At 33.1% G+C, this 22,882-nt stretch overlaps 2 protein-coding genes across 10 annotated transcripts; both read left to right on the plus strand.

Annotated features, from left to right (window-relative positions):
• The first annotated feature begins 302 nt into the window (after nucleotides 1–302).
• LOC130743162 (translation initiation factor IF-2, chloroplastic) lies at nucleotides 303–9,014 on the plus strand. The gene is made up of 12 exons (XM_057595293.1): nucleotides 303–2,139; nucleotides 2,234–2,266; nucleotides 2,635–2,748; nucleotides 2,945–3,094; nucleotides 3,201–3,299; nucleotides 3,399–3,461; nucleotides 3,905–4,060; nucleotides 4,172–4,237; nucleotides 5,202–5,438; nucleotides 6,131–6,406; nucleotides 6,793–6,981; nucleotides 8,353–9,014. Exons 1-12 carry the CDS (start codon nucleotides 658–660, stop codon nucleotides 8,512–8,514), a joined length of 3,027 nt encoding a protein of 1,008 aa, XP_057451276.1. The 5' UTR covers nucleotides 303–657; the 3' UTR covers nucleotides 8,515–9,014.
• An 8,618-nt stretch (nucleotides 9,015–17,632) lies between these two features.
• LOC130748345 (pentatricopeptide repeat-containing protein At3g48810) lies at nucleotides 17,633–22,250 on the plus strand. 9 transcript variants are annotated; one of them, XM_057601538.1, is made up of 6 exons: nucleotides 17,633–19,946; nucleotides 20,029–20,070; nucleotides 20,177–20,397; nucleotides 20,497–20,562; nucleotides 21,493–21,687; nucleotides 21,778–22,250. In XM_057601538.1, exon 1 carries the CDS (start codon nucleotides 17,875–17,877, stop codon nucleotides 19,858–19,860), a length of 1,986 nt encoding a protein of 661 aa, XP_057457521.1. In that variant the 5' UTR covers nucleotides 17,633–17,874; the 3' UTR covers nucleotides 19,861–19,946; nucleotides 20,029–20,070; nucleotides 20,177–20,397; nucleotides 20,497–20,562; nucleotides 21,493–21,687; nucleotides 21,778–22,250. The 9 variants fall into 9 exon arrangements, with proteins under 9 accessions (XP_057457521.1, XP_057457519.1, XP_057457518.1 ...); XM_057601536.1 differs by adding an exon at nucleotides 21,292–21,397 and having other exon boundaries at nucleotides 17,633–20,397; XM_057601535.1 differs by having other exon boundaries at nucleotides 17,633–20,070.
• Nucleotides 22,251–22,882: the final 632 nt, after the last annotated feature.

Here is a 22,882-nt window from a genome sequence, read left to right on the forward strand (position 1 = left end):
TGTCACTACATTGTTAAAAATTTAAAATTGAATTAAAAACTAATGGAGAAATTGAGTGTGATCAAGAGAAACTGGGCCATCAAAATTGTACAATTACAATTACAATCATAAGAACCAAAATTGCACAATTATAAAAAAAGAAAAGAATGCAATGGAAATTAAATACTTTGATATAATTGTCTTTATCCAAGCTTTTTATGAAGCTGATGAAATTCCACTTCACAATTTTCCCCAAAAAAAACCTTTGCCTTCTCATGCTTAGTTTCTTTGAGAGACATGTACCATGAAAATTGAAAAAAACAAATAATAAGGCCTTATCGCACACACAAAATTTGACAGGCAGATAAACATCCACACATCCGAAAATCCCATAAGGTTATCCCCAACCTCAATATCCACAAAATCACTTCTTCACTTATTGCATGTTCTACTTCAATTCTGCACACAACGTTTCACTCTCTGAACTTGAGGTACTTCCTTCTTGTTCTTTTGGGGTCTGAAAATTCATATTTCTCTTGTTTCTCCTCTTTTCATGGGAAAACACTTTCTGGGTAGGTTCAATTCTTAGCTGGGGTGTGTTCTATAATGAGGAACTGTTGAGGTTTCATTGTTTGGAGCTTTTTGTTTCTGTTTTTGTTTTGTGGGGTGAGGCTAAATATGCTTATATTGGTGGGGAACGTGCAAGGAACAATGAGTTCTCTTGCTTCCCCAGTGAGTTTGGGGAGTCTTACAGGGGTGAGTTCCTCTGGGAGGTCTCATTCTGTTGTGAGGAGAGTCTCTCTTTCTAGAGGGAACTGTAAGAAGAACAAGAAATGGCATTGTGTGTCCTTTTCTATCTGTAGATATTCAGTCACCACAACTGATTTTATTGCTGACCAAGGCAATTCAGTGTCCCTTGATTCTAGTAGTGATAGTAAAGGTGGAGATAGTAGTGCTGGTTTTGTCCTTAAGCCTCCTCCTAAGCCTGTGTTGAAGTCCCCGGGCGATAAGGGGGACCCCATTTTAGGCTCAGGTTCTTGGGGGGGTTCAAGGAAAACTGAGGACTCGGATGATGTCGAAGAGAGGAATAAAGTGATTGAATCGCTTGGAGAGGTATTGGAGAAGGCTGAAAAGCTGGGAAGTCCTAAATTGGATGGGGAAAGAAATAACGGGTCGGTAAATAAACCGGCAAGACCTGATGTTAATGCTAATCCTAGGGCTGATAATAAGCCTGTAAATTCAGTAAAAACCCAGAAGTCTAAAACCTTGAAGAGTGTATGGCGTAAAGGGGACACAGTTGCAACTGTGAAGAAGGTTGTGAAAGAAGTGCCGAGGCCTACTAGCAAGATTGAAGTGGGGAAATCTGAAATTGGGGGAGAGGAGAAGGTTACACCGCAGTCTCGTGCTCCTCAGCCTCCTTCAAAACCTCAACCAATGTTACAATCGAAGCCTTCTATAGCTCCCCCACCCATAAAAAAACCTGTTGTGTTGAAGGATAAGGGGGAAGCTGAACCAACTGTTAAATCAAAAGAAAGGAAGCCCATCTTGATTGATAAGTTCGCATCCAAGAAACCAGCAGTTGATCCTTCAATTGCTCAAGCAGTTCTGGCCCCTCCAAAACCAGGGAAGGCTCCTCCCCCAGGAAAGTTTAAAGATGATTACCGGAGGAAAGGTGCTCCCACTGGGGGAGGACCAAGAAGACGACTAGTAGCTGATGATATGATTGCTGATGAGGACACATCAGAACTCAATGTCTCTATTCCTGGTAAAACAAGAAAAGGAAGGAAATGGAGTAAAGCAAGCCGAAAGGCAGCAAGACTCCAGGCGGCCAAGGATGCAGCTCCTGTCAAAGTAGAAATTCTTGAGGTCGATGAAAAAGGTATGCTGGTGGAGGAGTTGGCCTACAATTTGGCAATCAGCGAAGGTGAAATCCTGGGTATTCTATACGCTAAGGGGATTAAACCAGATGGGGTACAAACTCTAGACAAAGATATGGTGAGGATGATTTGTAATGAGTACGATGTTGAAGTTATAGATGCTGATCCTGTCAAAGTTGAAGGATTAATGAAGAAAAGAGACATTCTTGATGAAGGTGACCTTGACAAACTCAAAGATAGGCCTCCTGTCATTACTATTATGGGCCATGTAGATCATGGCAAGGTAAGTGACATCACTCTGTATTCTTCCTTTCTCTCTGATTTTTCACCTTGAATTCTTCCATTTCCTGATATTTGTTGTTATTATCAATTGGCAGACAACACTTTTGGATTATATACGGAAGAGCAAGGTATGGTGAAAATTTAATAAAACCATTATGCTTCTTTCTGTTCATGGGCATTGGCATATGAACATGGATGTTTACTTCTGTGAATGATTGTGATTATGTTTTAGATATCTTTTACGTGATATGATTAGGTTAGCACAATAGGTTAGATATGCTAAATTTGATATTTCCCCCCTTTTTAGCAATAATTAGCAATAGATGTTGTTTATGTGTTCCTAAAATGCGATGTTGAACCCTGTGTCCTTTTGTCGACTTTGCTATACTGACTTTGTCTTGTGCTTTTCATAGTATCTAAGATGGTAAAAAATCTTATTGCTGGAGCTCCACCTACTGTTGCCATATTACTCTCCTGATACACCAATTGTTAACAGGTAGTTGCTTCAGAAGCTGGTGGGATCACACAGGGAATTGGGGCTTATAAAGTGCAAGTACCTATTGATGGTAAACCATTGCCTTGTGTTTTCCTTGACACTCCTGGGCATGAGGTATGCTGAGTTTTAATAAAAAATGTTCATTTCTAACTTTTTTCTTAAGAATATGTAAAACTACTTGTGCTTTTCATTCTGCTGAATTGTGGTTGGCACCTGTAGTCCATATGATGACTTACTTGTGCTGGTCTGTAGTTTTTAGCTAAATTATTAACTATAGCTGTAACCCAACTTGCACTTTTTTATCCTCTAGGCATTTGGCGCAATGAGAGCCCGTGGAGCAAGTGTAACAGACATTGTCATTATTGTTGTGGCTGCTGATGACGGTATTCGTCCACAGACAAATGAAGCTATAGCTCATGCCAAAGCAGCAGGAGTGCCCATAATCATTGCTATAAATAAGGCAGGCCAACTTGATGTTTCTCCAAATTTTTTTTATAATTCTAATGCTTTACTTGGTGGTGGGTTCAGGAGCCTTTTGCACTAAATTATTTATTTACTTGAAACAGATAGATAAAGATGGTGCAAATCCAGAACGAGTAATGCAAGAGCTTTCTTCGATTGGTTTAATGCCAGAAGACTGGGGTGGTGACATCCCAATGGTTCAGGTTTATATTTCTTATTTATAGGAATCATACTCAATATTTGTTTGTGCTTCTGTAATTTTTAGGAAGTTATATTTTGCTTGCTTTCCCTTTTGTCAACAGATAAGTGCTCTTCAAGGGAAGAACGTAGATGATCTTTTAGAAACTGTTATGCTTGTTGCTGAGGTAACTTGTTCACCTTTGTTGTTATTACTAGTTTAAGTCACTTGAAGCTCCGACTATTCTATAACTTTATCTGATTCTGGTTATATAAATTTTAATGTTATTATGTTGTAGTATATTGATAGAAAGGCATGTACTTTGTGGTCATTAGCTGGAAAGTAATCAGTATTGGAGCAATTTTTCACGCATCACAACTTCTTGCTATTTGCTCAATGATAGATAGTTTGATCCCCTTCTTTCGTATCTTTGATTGATACAATCCTCTCTGATGCACATTGTATATTCTAAAGCTTTCTCCATGTTGCTGACACCTTGATTAAATTTTGTTGTTTTTTATGGGACTGAGAAGATCGATTAATTGGCAGTGCTTGGTTATAATTCACACACTTTGTTGTCTTTCTTTTATCTTCCTGGTATTCATCCTGACCTAAGCATTAATGGTTTAGTTGCAAGAACTGAAAGCTAATCCTGATAGAAGTGCAAAGGGCACAGTCATCGAGGCAGGGCTAGATAAATCAAAAGGACCATTTGCTACATTTATTGTACAGAATGGTTCCCTTAAAAGGGGAGATATAGTAGTTTGCGGAGAAGCATTCGGAAAGGTTCGTAGATACCATTCTATATTTAATGACCTTAACATTTGGTTATTGAGTTAATTTTGGGTCTTTGTTTTCTCTGCAATTTGATAAGCATCTTTTATTTACTTCGAGCAGGTGCGGGCTCTATTTGATGATGGTGGAAAGCGTGTTGATGTAGCTACACCTTCTATACCTGTACAGGTTTGTAAATTCTTAGTTCAAATAACTGAATGAGGGCATATGATACATTGCTTCTTTTCTTTCCTTGAGAACATTTCCCTGTTAAGAAATTGCCCAGTAAAATAAAGAATGCATAGTACCAGGGGGCGGGGGGTGGTGAGAAGTATAGTGAGGACATCATCTCCCATTAGGCATATTAAGCTTAAAGTACAACTTTTATTCTGAAACAGTGTCGTGCCTCGTTTAATTATATGATTGACATATACATGTTTGTGGTTTCCCTTGACCATTCACGTGTGCATGAACTGAATCATTCCAAGTATCAAGTATAAGTTTGCTACTCAACATAAGTGCTGTATGCTGATAAAGTTTACTCATCTCCAATTAGAATATAAATTTGAACTCAATAGTTGACACCATCATGGTTGGCATTTGTGTCACAGGTTGTGGTTAGATTTTTGAGTTTTTACAATCAAATAATGTGTATTTCACACCAAACAATATTTTGATCAGGTTTTTCCCCTGTAACCTTTGGTATTTCACTGAGTGTTTATCCAGCACTCTGCCATTGTTGGCACCATACGGACTGGCAGGGGAAGAATATGTTAGAGCTGCGTATCAGTAGTATTAGTAATTAATTAGTCTAAAAAGAAGCAATCAGTCTGATTCATTTGTAGGTGGGGACTTCATTTGTTTAAAGAGACTTGTATTTCTGATTTAAAGAAATGCTTTCCTTCCACATTAAACACGTAGAAGATGGAAATCTTTTTGCACCAAAAAAAGATGAAAATCTTTAGGTGACATCCATTTACTGTTAGTAGCATGGGAAAGGATTTACAATGGCGGAGAGTGAAACGCCTTTATAGACTGATTTTTCTTAGTTACAATTTCGTTAATTTTGAAGTGCCATGCAGATTGTGAGGTATTGGATAATGCCAAAAGTTTACCTATTTCAAAATTTTCTCATGTCTTCTATGCATCACAGGTTATTGGATTGAATCATGTTCCTATTGCTGGCGATGTATTTGAGGTTGTTGAGTCCCTTGATACTGCACGTGAAAGAGCAGATTCCCGTGCTGAGTCATTGCGAAATGAGCGTATTTCAGCAAAGGCAGGGGATGGCAAGGTCACCCTTTCTTCCTTAGCTTCTGCAGTTTCATCAGGAAAGCTTTCTGGATTAGATCTGCACCAGCTAAACATTATTTTGAAGGTTGATCTTCAGGTATAGTCACTGCTGCTCTTGTTATTGATTTGTTCCTACATCTTGTTGATTTTGAATATGGAACATTTACCTTGTTATGCTTATTTCTTAAGTGATATCATGCTGTGATTTTACATTATATCCAATCATTGTAATAAGGTCGTGATTTATGTACCTCACAACACTACCCTGGATATTTACCTGATGAATTTATCATATAACTTACAGCCACAAAAAAAAAGGTTCTGAGCACTTTTTCTTGCATGCAAAGATGTGCACGCCTATAGAGAGTAGACTAGTATAATATAGCTATTGATAATTAGCCAAAGATGTACTGACCCTGCACTTTAACGCAATCAACTTACCAAGACATGGTTAGATATCTGTCTGCAAGGAAACATCTTAGTTTGTGAGACATGCAGCATGCTTGGTTATGCTTGTCTAATTCTGAGTGTAGCCTATGTGAGAAGGCTTTCACTACCAAATATGATAAGCACAATAACTGGTAAAAATTTATCCAATTCTTCATAGTTCTCGATAAATATGTAAATCTGTTGTATGCGGGACTGATGTTAACAATAGGTAAACATACACTAAAGCTGGCATTTTCTGTTTTATACTAAATGACTACTACTTCAATATGTTTCCATGCACCATCATCACATTGGTTATTGCTTCTTGTGGAATTAAAATATTATTTTTTATCCTGCTAGGGATCCATTGAAGCTGTCAAGCAAGCCCTGCAGGTGCTACCACAAGATAATGTCACGCTGAAGTTTTTATTGGAAACAACTGGGGATGTAAGCACAAGTGATGTTGACCTTGCGGTTGCAAGTAAAGCCATTATCTTTGGATTTAATGTCAAGGCACCAGGCCCTGTCAAAACCTATGCAGACAACAAAGCTGTTGAAATTAGAATATATAGAGTTATTTATGAATTAATTGATGATGTACGAAATGCAATGGAAGGGCTCCTGGACCTTGTTGAGGTAAATCACCATATATTTTAATTTGTAAACTTAGTTAGATTAGGCACATGCACACTGATTAATATGACATTTACGTACATCGGAGCTTGTAAAGAAAATATGTCAAATGACATATAATTGTGTTCTACACTTTGTTTTAGAAAGCTTACTTCTTGTAGACTTTATTGTATAGTTCCTGTTTTATTTTGTTTTAACACAATCATATCTTGCTGTTAGCATGCATCATGTAGTGTCACCTGTCGACCAGATTTCCCACCTGGTTATTCCTCATCATTTATGGTCCATGGACCTTTTTCATTTGAAGTTAATGAATATTTTATTATTTACGAATTTAGAAGTTGCTGATGATTCAGCTGCAATACTTACTCGTTCCTATCTTTTCGTAGGAACACATAACAATTGGTTCAGCAGAAGTGCGGGCCACATTCAGCAGTGGTAGTGGTCGTGTTGCTGGATGTATGATCACGGACGGAAAGATACAAAGTGGCTGTGGTATTCGAGTCATTCGGAAGAAAAAAACGGTTCATGTTGGTACTCTTGTTTCCTTGAGACGGGTGAAGGAGATTGTTAAAGAGGTATAAACACTGCTTCCACTATTTCCCCCCCATCTTTACAATTTATATAAAAAAAAATCTTTGCAACAAAGGCATGCTGCAAGTATGAAAATGTTTAGGCAATGGTTTCTCCTCAATTTTAAGAATTTTTTTAAATGTGAAGCCTGTTATTGTCAATTCATTTTGATTTGCATTTGGCTATTAGGAATGGGCAAATATGTTCTTTGTTTTTTTTCTCTTTTTCAAATTATCCTTTACCTGTTAAATATGCTATCATTTGAAGACAGTATTATCTTGTGATAAAGAATGATGATAACTATGGATTTTCAGAAGAATTCTACATTTTCTGCTTTATTATCTACATCTGCATGGATTAATTTACTTTAGGTGCTCGAGTGTAAACCCAACGAAACTACCTCTCTTTGGATTTTTAAATTTTAATCACTTAATAAGCTTTGGTTGATATTATTAGATGCTCAAACTTGCAATTTTGACTGCCTGTTTAGCTTATTTACTTCCATGCATTTATTATGATTGCTGTTGTGGATTTGCAATGTTGTTCCACTGTAAGAATCATCTTATTAGTTTTTGTCTTGTAGTTTGCATGTATCAAATGCATCATATAGATCCTTTGACGCTTTATCATTACTCAATTTTGTAATCCAATTTGTCTGACTTGCTTTTTTTGGCTAATGTTGAATCTCACATTACCTTGCATGGTTTGTCCCCTGTCATATGCTCATGATACATCTGCTCTTTGGTAGTTTTTTGTTGTTCTCTGGTATGAAAATTAAATAGTTGCTCCTCAAATGTGAAAAATATGAGGAGAAAAGCACGACTAAGCTTCGCTTGCTAGGGTTAGCTACAGGGATCAATCAACACCATCAGGCATTGATCCAAAATCAAATTTTTTAACGAAACCATAACAATATAGGGCAAGGTCATTTTTTTGAAAAAAATAAATTTGAACAGTGTCTCCTAAATCCTAATCTGGATATTTATTGTATGGATTTCGTTTTCATTCAATTTTTAGTCAATGGACTATATCCACCTATTTGAAGGTCTAAAAGAAGGTTTTTATTACAAGTGAAATGTGCCACTTTCTTATTTATGGATATCATGTTGTGTGTCGTACACGGACCATGAATCAGATTTGAACTTGATATATACTTGTTCCTTGAGATGTCTTCTATTAAATGATTTTGAGGAATAATTAGTGTTAGATGTTACCGTTTCTGAATTTGATTAACTTTTTGTTGCTGGTTTATAAGCAAAGTTGAGCAGTTGCTTGTGGTTTTTACCTATTGTTGTCTTTAATAGCTGTATGTTGGTTCTCCATAATATTATAGCCACTGCCTGGATTCACATTCCTTTTCTCTTCCTTGTGAACAGGTAAATGCTGGTCTTGAGTGCGGACTTGGGTTAGAGGACTTTGATGATTGGGAAGAGGGAGATTTTGTTGAAGCCTTCAACACAGTTCAGAAGAAGAGGACCCTTGAAGAGGCCTCAGCATCAATGGCAGCTGCTGTGGAGGGAGTAGGAGTTAAACTATAGAATGAACAATGAAGCGACACTACGAAAAGGGTTCCTATTTTGTGTTTGAGAGTGTCCGGAAAAGCATTCGGCGTTCGTGCTTAACAAAAAAAAACCCCGATTTCTCTCAAATTGATGTTGTGATATTGGGAAGAGGTAACATTGAAGGTGGCAGCTGAAGATCTAAAGTTCAAATTGATTTGTTCCTTTTGTTTGTTGTAGAGGTGTATATAACAACATACATTAGTTTCAGCTCCATGTAAAGAGGGTAAAAGTTTCAATGCCTTGACCCAGAAATGCTTGTAACACCCACGTATAAGACAAGGAAAGAAAAAGAATTGCAATTTTCCCTTTCATTTTTTGTATGATGCTCTGAAATGGATGGCATCATCTTATTTTTTATAAAAGGAGAAGAAAAAAAATGGATGCATCATTTCAGAGGTCTGTGAAATTGTATCTCAACTGTGTTTTGTTCCTAGATCATATATACTCAAATGGTCTATAGACTGCATCGTTGTAAATGTTTTGGCTGAAAATACTCGCTGTTAGTATTTGCTCCCAATTTAAAGAAATACTAGTATGTATACCCGTGCATCGGCACAGGGGACATATTTCCAAGTATATAATAGTTTGTTTTTAATATATAGAATTATTTATTTTGTATAAATGAAAAGTAAATGTAAATATTATTTTTTATTTTATTAATTTGTTTATGATATATTAGTATAATAAATTGTATGATTTTTTTTTTCATTTTTCCTATCTCCAAATAAGTTTAAGTTTAGACTAATTTATAACTTATAAAAGTTGATAGAAGATATGGATTACATATTAAATTACATTTTTTTACACTATATCGTTGTGATTTCCTAAACTCTAAATAAATACGGGTGGGTAAAAAAATTTAAATGATGCAATAATAATTCTTTTATATAAAATACTATAATATATTTATCAAAAAGCAAGAATATTTAACTAAAAATCGCAATAGATATCTCTGGTGGAAAAACACCACATTCCAGTAAAGTATACAAAATTGTTGGATTTAAAATCCAATCTATCTAATTGTTAATCACCAAGAAAAATAAAAAACACAACTGCAAAATTTAAATAATTGACTTTTGGTTGGAGAATTTTTTCACGAAATTAATTCGTTCATGACTCCAACTTGAATAACATGTGGATCATCTTTATGAATTCCAAACCAAACAGAATGATTCTCGCGCGGTAAGGTTATTCGCTTTGATGAATTTTTTCTACCCCTTCTTCAAGGTACACTCAGACTCTCTCCTTGGGTTCCAAACCAATTCAAAGTAAAATCTCATGTTTTTCTGACCTTGCATAACCAAATTGTAATGCTTCTGTATATCTACTCCTAAAAATATTTAAAAAGTCTAGAAAAAGTTTAAAATTTATATTAAAATATTTTCTATTAGTTTCAACTTGAAGATATTTTCACACTAAATGTTCCTCTTCATATCAACCTTTTTTATACCCTGACAAATTTTGACTATATATTTTCTATCCCGTGTGACAAAATGTTCCTCTATGTATATTTACTCTTAAAATATTTAAAAAGTATGAGAAAATTACTAAATTATAACAAAACATTTTCTATTGGTTTCAACTTTAAAGTACTTTTATGAAAAATGTTACTCATGTAGGAACTTTTTACTATATAATTAATAAATATAGACTAAATATGTTTATTTTTCTCTATATCTCCGTGGGAGCCCTATATTCACAATCAAATTATAACTTTTATGTCTATTAGTCTTAAATTATTTAAAAAGTATGAGAAAAGTACTTAAATTATAACAAAATATTTTCTATTAGTTTCAACTTGAAATCGTTTTCATGCAAAATGTTTCTCCCCGTATGAGTTTCTTAATATGTAACTTAAACATAAATAAATATAACTGAAAATGTTATTCGCTCAGGCTTCCCAATTTTCACAATTAAATCATAATGCTTCTATATATATATTCCCTAAAATCATTTAAAAAGTCTGAAAATAGCATATAGCATAAACTTATGTAGAAAGTTTTATCGAAAATGGCTGATAGATACCGTGGAAAATAGCACGACATATTTATAATAGCTTTATATATTTTTATTTCTAAAAATATTTAATTATAACCCCACCATCTGAATTTGCAAAAGAAGATATTTCTTTATAAATTCTTGACATCAATAATACTAATTAAAAGTTTTTCCGGTCAATACTGGAAGAAATTTAAAAAAGTGAAAATTTATAAGATTAGAATATTATATAATATGAAAATAATATTTAAAATTTATAAGATGAGGACAAAGCCCCCTCATCTAGACAAATTACGCTGCTAAGGAGGAATTAAAATAGACTAAACCTGTTACATAGGCAGCACCCTGTTTGGCCAATTTATCAGCATTTGAATTTGCCACCACATGAACTTTTAGGTGAACCAATTTCAATGTTTTTGAACTTATAACACTGCTATTAATCTTTCTCTCTCTCTCTCTCTCTCTCCACCCCTCCCTCTCTCTCTCCCCCTCCCTCTCCTTCTCTCTCTCTCTATCTCTATCTCTCTCCCTCCTCCCTCCCTCTCCCTCTCCCCCCTCTCTCTCATGTATAAAATACATGTTATTCCAACAACTTGTTCATTTGGAAGCTGAATTAATCAATATTGTGAGCAACAATGATATATACACACCTCATATTTTATACACTTCATTTCCACCTATTTTTATTTCTATCTCTCTCCTCTTATCATCTATGACATCTTATACTTTCTCTCTCTTACTTTTTCTTTTCTTCCTATCTCTCTCCTCCTCCACCTCCTTCCACCTCATCTTTGAGGTGTGAAGGAACCATTATTCTATTGTGAGATTGTTATGGTGATTGGATGCTTAGAAAACTTGAATTTAGCGACTCAATAATTTATTTTACTTTCTCAATAATTTATTCCAATTGTCGTCAAAATTTTGAAGGTATATATATTGTTTGTTATTTTCAACTTGAAAATATTTTAATATAAATGTTCTTCTCCGTGTAATCTATATTTTCCAAATCAAATTAAAATGGTTTTGTATATCTACTCTTAAAATTATTTAAAAGTATGGAAAAATTACTAAAATTATATTAAAACTTTAGCTATTAGTTTCAACTTGAAAATATTTTCATGCAAACTGTTCCTCATGTAGGAGCTTTATAGTATATAATTAATAAATATAAACTAAATATGTTTATTCTTCTCTAATTCCTCGTGGGAGACCTATATTCACAATCAAATTAAAATACTCTTAAATTATTTAAAAAATATGAGAAAAATACTAAATTATAACAAAACATCTTCTATTAGTTTCAAATTGAAAGCATTTTCATGCAAAATGTTACACATGTAGGAGCTTTTTGCTATATAATTAATAAAAAGTATAAGAAAAGTAATAAAATTATAAGAAAACAATTTCTATTAGTTTCAACTTGAAAGCATTTTCGTACAAAATGTTCCTCCCCGTAGTTGGATTGTACTCCCTGCTTGCTCTCAAGCATTTAGCTAATATACTTTTTGCTTTCTAAAAAAAAAACATAAACAAAAATAAATATATATTATATTGTTTCTATATATATATATATATATATATATATATTCTATTAACATCAATTAAAAAGTCTAAAAATAGCATGAACTTATGTAGAAAATTTTATCGAAAATAGCGGATATATACTGTGGAAAATAGTACACATATTTATCCTAGTTTTATATATTTATACTTCTAAACATATTGAATTATAACTCCACATTCTGAATTAGCAAAAGAAGATATTTCCTTATAAATTCTTAACAGCAATAATAATTGTGAATTAATGCCTCTAGATTTTCGGAATACAAAATTATCCAAAAAAATTGAATAAAAAAATTAAATACGTTTTGGGAATATAGAGAATTAATGCCTCTGGATTGTTTTCAAGGCAATTGTGCACATGAAACATTACAAAATGATAAGCTATTTATTTCTCCTTTTTTAACTGGTCAGATTGGGAGGCAATATTTTTGTATTTTTTTTTTTCAACAATAGGAGGAAGATAGGAAGGTAGTCAAGGGAATAGAAGTAAAAAGAAAAAAGAATAAGAAAGGAATTTATGAGGTTTAAAAGAGCACTCACAATGCTTAAATATGATTGGCTATTGATGTTATGGTTTTTTTTTTTTGGTTACATAGGAAAATACGATGTTGTGGTTTTAATTATAAATAAATACATGGTTGAAAATAATCAGCTGAAAAAATATGATTGGCCAACAAAATATTAGTGGGAATCCAATTTGAATTAGTCATTAATAGTAGCTTTTTTAGTGCATAAAATAATTCAAAACTAAAATAAATTAGGTGAGCTATTACTTGCTGACCCTTAACTAAAATTACAATTATCAAGTGATGAAGATGATACAAAAGGCTCTTATTAAACATAAATAAGAGCTCTTATGAAAAAAAATAACAAAAAATGACCAAAAGACTTTCATTATTATTCATTCAAATAAAAAAAATTATCATATAAGAAAAACTCATCACTCAATGAAAAAAGAAATACAAAACACTCTTATTAAACATAGGTTTGTTCTTAATTTGAAGACTACTTCTAAATTATTTGTGAGACCCTTTCCACTATTCTTCATCACTCTTATTTTGATCATTTGGGTTGTCCTTAGCAGCATTTGCAGGATTGACTTCATGGGCATTGTTATGTGCAGGGAGATCATCAGACAATCTACATTGATAATCAAAAAGAAATTAGAAAAAGATTAGCAAGCTAAAATTAAGGAGAAGATATTATTCCAGATTAATAGCAGCAAGGTTAATATATGGAGAACAATAAACATCCTTAATTTACGAATAACATATTGAATGATTGTTTCTATCTTGAGAATGAACTAACCTTAGAGATGAGGGATTCAGTTTGTAAAACCACTGGGCACCGGCGATCATCTTTCATCCCGTCACCCTGTAGTGCAAAGCAGAGGAATTGAAAATACAACCAAAGAATAGAGAACCCTTCGTCTTTTAGAGGAAGAAGAACAAAAGGGGAATACATGGAAAAAATAAAAACTTTTTGTGGCAACAATAGAAGCTTGTAACACCAAGCTACAAAAAACTCAAAGTTGAAGGTTTCAAAATCGATCTCAAACCACATAGAACAAAGTAAAAGAATGAGGAAGATTGAAGAAGAACAATAGAAGAAGAAGAACGAAAGAGGAATAGCAGAACATACAAAAAATCAAACATTTTGCTAAATAGAAAGAAGGAAAATTAAAAGTAACACCAAGCTAAATCCAAATCCTTTCCTGTCAAATGGTAAGCCGAATATGAGAAAGAGATCAGGTGCCTGAAGAAGTAAAAATAAAAACTTTGAGGAAGGGAGATGGAACTAACCAAAATGTAGCCAAAGTGAACAGATTTGTAATTTTGAGCTTCATATATATATATATATATCATTGAAATGCTTAGTGCTATTATCATGGGAAGCCATATGAAAGTAACCAATTATTCCTGTAGCATCAAGTTGAGCAATTTTGTCTACTATAGGTAATCAACTAAAAACTCAGAGTGGAAAATAGGATTTTACTTGAGAGAGGAGAACAGTGGCGAGAAATTTCTGAAATATGGCTTGAGAAAAAAGGGACGTTGCTTTCAAACTAATTGAATATATGCGGCATGAGAGGGAGTTCATTTTGTAATCCTCAATGTGTGGAAATATCATTGCCAACAACAGCTTATATAGTGTTGGATAAATGAATAAGATGGAGAGAAGTGGAAGGATTACATGTATCTCAATTCTCAATGAAATAAAAGAAAGTAATGGGAGTCAAAGAAACGTGGCATTGGAGACCTCATTTGTTTAAATCAATAATTGATTAAGAGAGAGTAGATCTATTGTAATTGTTCAATTCAAATATCATGAGTTGTTAAACCAGTTTGATTATGATAGCCGTGTTTTACTATGATACTAGATATTATACCCGTGCGTTGCACGGGTTTCTTTACAACATTTTTAACATTAAATAATAATGATTATAGTTTAAATTATTACATAAATATTAAAATATTTTTCAATAAATATTAGTAGAGTTCAACATTTCAATCATTTCAGAAAAAAAGACTTTTCAATAAATATTATTAGAGTTCTCTTTGTAAATAAATTTATATTACTCAAATTTAATAATTAATATTTAATAATCAGCATTGGATTATTTTAAAAATATAAGATATTTATTTATTTATTTAATAATGTCAAATATAATACAGTCCATTTGAAAAAAATAAGCAATAAGTTTTAAATGCCATCAAAGACGTTGTTTAACCATTTTTTGTACTTTTTACTCAGAAAGTCATTTTTTGGGAAGGACAATCACAATTTCCCAAACAAATTTACACATATTAAAATTGAGAAAAATAAAGTAATATCATCTTTTTCAACTATAATAAGATATAAATTAAATAGATTAAGTATTATGTACATTGTAAATTTATATTTATTTAACTTTGGCGTAATATATCTATTAACCTTGCTCAAAATTGTTTTTACTAATATATTATAAGATCATAAAATTATATTGAGATTTGTTCGTCAAATAAAACACACATACATTATAGTTAATAGTAAATACATTATAGTGTCGTTTTTCAATTTAAACAATTTTATTTAAATTATTTATTGATAACATTATTTTTTCATTAATCAAGTTTAATTTTCGTTATTTTTCCCTAATGCAAAATTCAAGTCAATTTTTAAGTTTATGAATATTATTATTCAATTTAGGTTGTTGAATTACTTTTGACAATACAAATTTTCAGTTTTTTTATTTTATTATTTAATATATTAATTACAAAGAAATTTTTTATTGCTTCCTTTATTTTAATGCAAAGGTAGGAAGATTTTACTACTTAATATATTTCATTAAAATTTTAATGATAATTAAATAAAAAATAAATTACTATGGCTAATATATTTTTTAAAAATATTTTTGTATCTAATTAAATATTTTATTAAATGATTATATTAATGCGTAGCTATTGCTTATTAGAGTGTCTTGTTAATCTTTTTTTTCCGCTCTTTTTTAAAGAACTAAAGTGTTATATTTCAGGAGTCTTTTGTCATGTTCTATTCTACCTTATACAACAAAAATGTAAATTTAGTTGGTAGTTGAATAAATAATTGATCTAAAAAATTTATTGATCAATTTTTAGTTTAGTTTAATGTATATAATACAAATAATTTTTTTTTTAGTTTTTTGGTGTATTTATAACAAAATTTCAATTGTGTTATACATTTTTGTAGGTAGTTGAATAGCTAATGACTTAGAAAAATTGATTAATTTTTAATATTTTAATTTAATTTATTTACTACAAAGGAAAATGTTAATACAAAGGTTAATTAAAAGTAACTTTTACATTTTAGTAAGTAGTGTAAAAAATATTAATAAGTTTTATTTGTTATTTTTTAAAAATTCCTCAACCTATGATGTATAATTATTATAAAATTAATTTTAATTTTAATATATAAAAAATTATAAAGTCTTAAAATTAAAAAGAAGTATAAAAATACTATTAACTATCTAATATTTTTTTTAGGAAGCAGGAATAATCAAATTTAGGAAGCAGAAATAAATCTAATATTTTTGTTAATGTAAAGTTAGTCAATTTCAGTTAAATTTCCCTCATGTAGAAATTAATAATTAAAATTAAAATAATATTAATATTTAATTTAAAATATTAGAATTTGAAAAGTTTAACAATCACTAATTAATAATTACTAATAAGTGGATGTATATTGGAAGTTGAATATAAATTTTTTTAACTTTCTTTCTTTAATGCATTTAATACTTTTAGCTCAAGTGAGCTTTACATATATATATAGATTAAATGTATTAGATTAGATATTTCCTATAATTGGTCAAGTTGAACAACATGTCTATTTTCACCAATAAATTTTTTTTTGAAATGACCAATAAAAAATTAAACATCAGTTATGAAAATGAGAGAGCATGTTTCGAGATTTTAAAAAGCATGTAGAAAAGATGAATTGTTGTTATTATTGATTGGGTATGATGAAGGTGGGATTTTAAATTGTTTTTCAAAAAAATTACGATTGGCCAATAATTTGTTAGTGGGATTGAAATTTGAATTAGTAATTAATGTAAGTCATATTTTTTTTGAACAGTAATGTAAGTCATATTAGTGATTAAAAAATTTGAAATTAAAATAAATTAAGTGTGCTATTACATGCTTACCCTTAACTAAAATTACAATTATCAAGTGAACCATTCCCAAGTTTCCAAAAGTGGTAATAATATTTTCTTTTCGATTTTTTTTAATTTTACAAAAAATGTTGAAACCTCCATCAATGGATGCCAAGTGTCAAAACTTGCCATCTTTTAGGTTCTCTTTTATATACTATTTAGATTTAGATAATAAAATCAAAGTGGTTGATACTAAACAAATGAATACTTGGCCCAGTTTGGCCCAGTTTGGTTACAGTTTTGTTTTTCAGTTTTTTTTTTTAAAAATTTAGAAGAAGAAAACAAGTTGAATGACATGTTTTCCAACATTTAGAAAACTGATATCTAAAAACTAAAACTGAAAACAATTTAGCTGTTTTGGTTTTTCAGTTTTAAAAACTATAAATGAAAACTGTTTTTGAAAACAGTTTTTGAAACAGATCATACCAAACATGTTCAGTTTACTTTTTTGAAAACAGAAAATAAACAAGCCCTTGGTTTGTGCATTTTTTAAGTTTTTGGGAATACAAATGTACAGTTGTACTAGTATTTTTATAATATGATGTAACAAAGTTAATAGTTGTGGAAAGGTGAAATTGTGAACCACTTAAATAGGTTTGAGGGAAGAAATTTGAATCGGTTGGTTTCGGTTGGACTCGGGAAAAATAATCGATTTTTACGGGTGAAAAACATCAAAACACCAAACTCGACCTCAACCGATAGTGGTTACGTGTTATTCGAATTTAGTTTTCTCGGATGACGATTTTATCGTGTGAATCAGATTTCGGTCTATAGTGATTTGACAACTCTATATGGTAACTTCTTTTTTATTAATCCTAAAAAAATTATTTTCTTCTTCTTTTAATCAAAATTTCCTCACCTCGAAGTGCTCTGTCTCTCAGTCACTCCACTCTGCCTCCATCTCCCAGTCTCTCTTCAATCTCACTCCCCTGCCTAGCCAAATCGAAACCCTAATCCCCAAATTCACATTGAAGGTTCAATTTTTGCTTATTTTTTGGATCTTGCATTCGCATTTGTGTTTGGCTCACCCTTTTGATCGAAGATTGAATTCACCTCAGCTTCTTCAGTATAAAGTTTCAAAATTTAATCTTCATTGGAAGATAATCATGTATTTAAGAGATGGGTGTTCGTTATTGTTGAAATTGCGCAAGCCTTCAATCCCATTTGTGCTCAACACCAACCCAATTTTCAATTTTGAGAAACCCCAGATGCAAAATTCTCCTGTTCCAGAGTCTCAGGTGGTGAAAGTGTTGAAACATGAGCAAGATATTGTGTTAGCACTTGAATATTTCAAATCTGTGGCCAATTTTGGAGCATTCAAACACACTCATTTGACATACCATGTTATGATTGAGAAGCTTGGAAGGAGCTCTGAAATTGATGGGGTTCAATATCTTTTGCAACAGATGAAGTTGGAAGAGATAGCTTGCTCTGAAGAGTTGTTTATAGTTGTGATGAATTCATATAGGAGAGCTGGGTTGGCTGATCAAGCTTTGAAGATGTTTTATAGGATCAGGGAGTTTGGGTGTAAGCCTACAGTGAAGATATACAATCACCTTTTGGATGCCTTGCTTGGTGAGAACAGGTTTCAGATGATTAGTCCTGTTTATAACAACTTGAAGGGGGAAGGGTTGGAGCCAAATGTGTTTACATATAACATTCTTCTCAAGGCTCTGTGTAAGAATGGAAAGGTGGACGGTGCGCGCAAGTTGCTTGAAGAAATGCCGAATAAGGGTTGTACTCCGGATGATGTGAGCTACACGACGATAATATCTTCCATGTGTAAATTTGGTCAAGTGGAGAAAGCAAAGGAGATAGCTATGAGGTTTACACCTGTAGTGCCTGTTTATAATGCTTTGATCAATGGATTATGTAAAGAGTGCAAGGTTAAGGAGGCATTTGATTTGATGAATGATATGGTGGGTAAGGGTGTTGACCCTAATGTTGTCAGTTACTCTACTATTATTAGTTGCCTTTCTGATATGGGGAACATTGACTTGTCTCTTGCAGTTTTTGCCCAAATGCTTATGAGAGGATGCAGCCCCAATATTCATACATTTTCTTCCTTGATAAAAGGTCATTTCTTGGGAGGGAGACCCGGTGATGCTCTTGGCTTGTGGAATATTATGATTCGGGAGGGAGTTAAGCCCAATGTTGTCTCATACAACACTCTCATATATGGTTTTTGCTCCAATGGGAGTATGACTGAGGCAATATCTATTTGGAATCAGATGGAGAAAAATTTTTGCCATCCAAATGTGACCACATATAGCACTCTTATAAATGGGCTTGCGAAATCAGGGAACTTGTTCGGTGCTTTGGATATATGGAACAAGATGATTAATTGTGGCTGCTGTCCTAATGTTGTGGCATACACCTGCATGGTGGATGTCCTTTGTCAGATGTCAATGTTTGACCAAGCTTATCGTCTTATTGATAATATGGCTTCTGAGGGTTGTCCTCCAACTGTTGTTACATTTAACACATTTATCAAAGGCTTGTGTGGTGGTGGAAGAGTTCAATGGGCAATGCATGTGCTTGATCAGATGGAGAAATATGAGTGTGTGCCTAATATCAGAACATATAATGAATTGTTGGATGGTTTGTTTAGAATGAACAGATTGGGAGAAGCTTGTGGACTTATAAGGGAGATGGAAGAAAGGAAAGTGGGGCTAAATTCTGTCACTTACAACACTCTCATGAATGGATTTTCTTGTCTTGGGATGCAAGAAAGGGTTTTGCAGCTTTTGGGGAAAATGACAGTAAATGGAGTAAAGCCTGATGCCATTACAGTTAATATAATTATTACCGTATACTGTAAGTTGGGTAAGGTTAGAACTGCGATCCAGCTTCTTGATACAATTACTGCAGGAAAGGAATTGTGTCCAGATATAATAGTGCATACTAGTCTTTTGTGGGGCATCTGTAATTGGTTAGGCATTGAAGAGGCAATTCTGCATCTTCAGAAAATGTTAAGCAGAGGAATCTTTCCCAATTTTATCACTTGGAATGTGTTAGTTCGAGGCTTCTTTAACAGCTTGGGTCATATGGGACCAATCCGCATCTTGGATGATATTTTAGGAAAGGGATAGTATGCAATTTCAAACGTCCTGAAAGGTAGCTCTGTGCGAGAAAACCAGCTTTTTGAGCCAAACCAAAAACTGGTTCAGGACTCCAGGTACAGTTTTTTTTTTATCCAAACCTAATCTTCTTCCCCTAGTTGACTCACCCATGAAAACACTTCACCTTTGTCTCTCCAGGCTCCCTTAAATAGCTGAATTGCAACTATATAATCCCAAATTGTGAGACTCAAATTCTAATTCATTCATTCTCTCAATTCGAACCTAGTCTTGGCTCGCCCTCTCAATCACAAACCTAATTGCGACTTGTTCTTTGTGAATCTCTCAGACTCTCTGTTCATCTTAATCTTGGTCAAAAGACTGTGAGGAACCATTGTCTTCACTGTGTTCATGAATCTTCATGTTAGCTTGTGAATCGCGATTCTATGTTCGCAAAGCTGTGACTCATATTTCATCTTTCACTAGTCTAAACACAGCTCTCTTCGAAGCTTCAACAACTTTCTTTGTGTTGAGACCACGTTCTATTTTGAGACCAAGATTGATTTCTGGGTTTGCTTTGTTACTCTCTCTACTTTTATTGTTATTTGGGTTTTCTCCGATCTTGGGAATAGAACGTTACCTGTAACCGCTGCTTTTGTGTCCATGCAGGTAGAGTGCATTGCTCATTCTGTTTGATTTCGCGTGCTCGGTTGCTCCTGTTGTTTCATATTGAAGGTTTGATTTGTTTATTTTTTGGATCTTGTATACTGATTTATGTATTGCTCCATTCATTTTCCAGGATAGGAAAACATCTTGCTTTTGTTGGTTATATTGTTTCTGATGCTCATGTGGCATTGTGAACTGAATTCTAATATTCAGGTTCAAATATTAAACCATTTTTGAGGAGAAAATGAAGTGCATTAGCACACTGAAGTAACCATTGACATAATTCAGTTGATTATATGGAGTTTACCCTGCTGGAATTAAAAAGAAACCACTAATGCATGAACTCAGCATCATATTCTTCCTTCAAGTGAATTTTGTGATTCTTTATTTCTTTTGTGAAGAATTTCAACCCACATATGGCTTGCCAAAGTGGATACTTATTTTAAAACATTGCTACTGAATGCAAGTATGTGACATCTTCTTAAAAAGGGTGATCAATATGTGCATTTTAAAAGGTTTATGAAGTTTGTATGATTATTGATGGTAAAAATGATAGTACAACAGTTCAATAACTTGTTTAGAAAACAATTCAATAGAACACAAACTTACATTTGCCCCGACAGACAGTTTTTCCTTCTCTGTTTTCACCTTTGGAATTCATTAATGTACATTTGCATTGATGCAACAGTTTTTCAGACATGCTTTAACTTGTTTAAAGTTTAAACAAACCAACAATAAATGTTTACCAAACTTGGCATTGTTCTTGAGTTTTACTGTGGCGTTTCCATGCTTTTGCAGCTTTGCACCATACTGTGATCTATTCACATCCTGCTTCAGAGTAATGTAAATCTTATTTTTCATATAGATGTACTGTTGGTCATGTATAGTCATCTGCGCATGTTAGGTACTCTGTTTGTTGTATTTCGTTCTTCAATTAGAGTTACCAGCTTGATTAACAGATCCACAAATAATTTGGCTGACTGAGCATCTATGTTGTAGGTTAATGCTCCAAAGAAAAAGGTTTGAAAGCAAACAATCCTGTAGAAGCATTAGTTTATGGAACAATGGCACCTGTGGATGTCCAGAAAGCTTTAGAGGAATTATTTTGAAATTTCTTTGCTAGATAGTGTGATGGAAGATACAGAAGACAAGAAAAACATAGTTAAGTCTTGTGTTAATGGCATGAGAAACAAGGTCAGTTTTTCCTCATAATATAAGAACTCCATATTTCTTAAAAGTTAACTGAGTGATAGCTAATCCTGCCTTAACTGGACAAGAGTACAGGATTGGCATATTTTGTAAGTCCTGCTGCTACTTCGACAGTCTTGTGTTTGGATGGTCACCATGAAAATTGAAAACAGTGGAGTATCCCATGCCTTCGAACCTCACACTCCTCCACCCCAACAAGATCTCGCATAGGCCTTCTCTCTGGCCAAGCAAGAAGCCCCACTACGACAAAGACCTCTCTCGCGTGGACCACTAGGACAAATGCCCGGTCCCGGTGCCCTCTCTGGAATTGTGCTTCCGCTAGGAACGAAGTCGCCCCAGATATGAGACATCGAGAAGGAAGTCAATGACACCCAGCTCATTGTGCAAGCTACAGATTCTCAGGGTGTGACTCTCACAGTGAATGCTTTAAGATTAGGTATATATTTTGACTTTTAATTCTTTTTAATCAGCAGTTTGATTGGTTGGGTGATTGAGTTTCATTCCACTGGAAATTTCTGAGATTACAAAGGAAGGATCTTTGGAATTAACTTTTTCTCCGATTTCTACTGTGTATATATATATATATATATATATATATATATATATATATATATATATATATATTTGAATTGCAAGTTGCCCAATTTCTCAATCTCTTTGTATGTGATGCATGATGTAACTTCTTTAGGTTATTTGAAGTCAATTGGGCAGTTGAACCCATCCAACGTTCTCAAAATTCTACACTCTTCTATATCCATTTTTTTAGGGTCATTTTATATCCATTATTGAAACTAGGTACATAAAGCATGAGCAATGAGATGATTGTCTTCTGTTTAGGAACAATGAAATTGGTTAAAAACTTCTTATCAAGAAGTATTAAGTGCAACATAATATAAGGGGAATGGACAAGCCGATTCAGCAACAAATTTAACATAACTGAAAATCAAATCACAATCGGTGATTACCTTCACCCACCAAAACCGTACCTATATGGCACTCACACAATAATAACAACACAACTAACATAAACCAAGTCATTCACTCTAAACCTAGGCACTCACACAAATATCACCGCCCACCTAACACAAATCGAACAAGCCACTCATTTTATATTTTATATATAGCACGCCACAACCTTAGAATAGCATCCCCTCACCTCCACAACATTGTGAAAGTTACC

Source organism: Lotus japonicus, chromosome 3 (assembly GCF_012489685.1).
Source record: "Lotus japonicus ecotype B-129 chromosome 3, LjGifu_v1.2".
NCBI lineage: Eukaryota > Viridiplantae > Streptophyta > Magnoliopsida > Fabales > Fabaceae > Lotus > Lotus japonicus.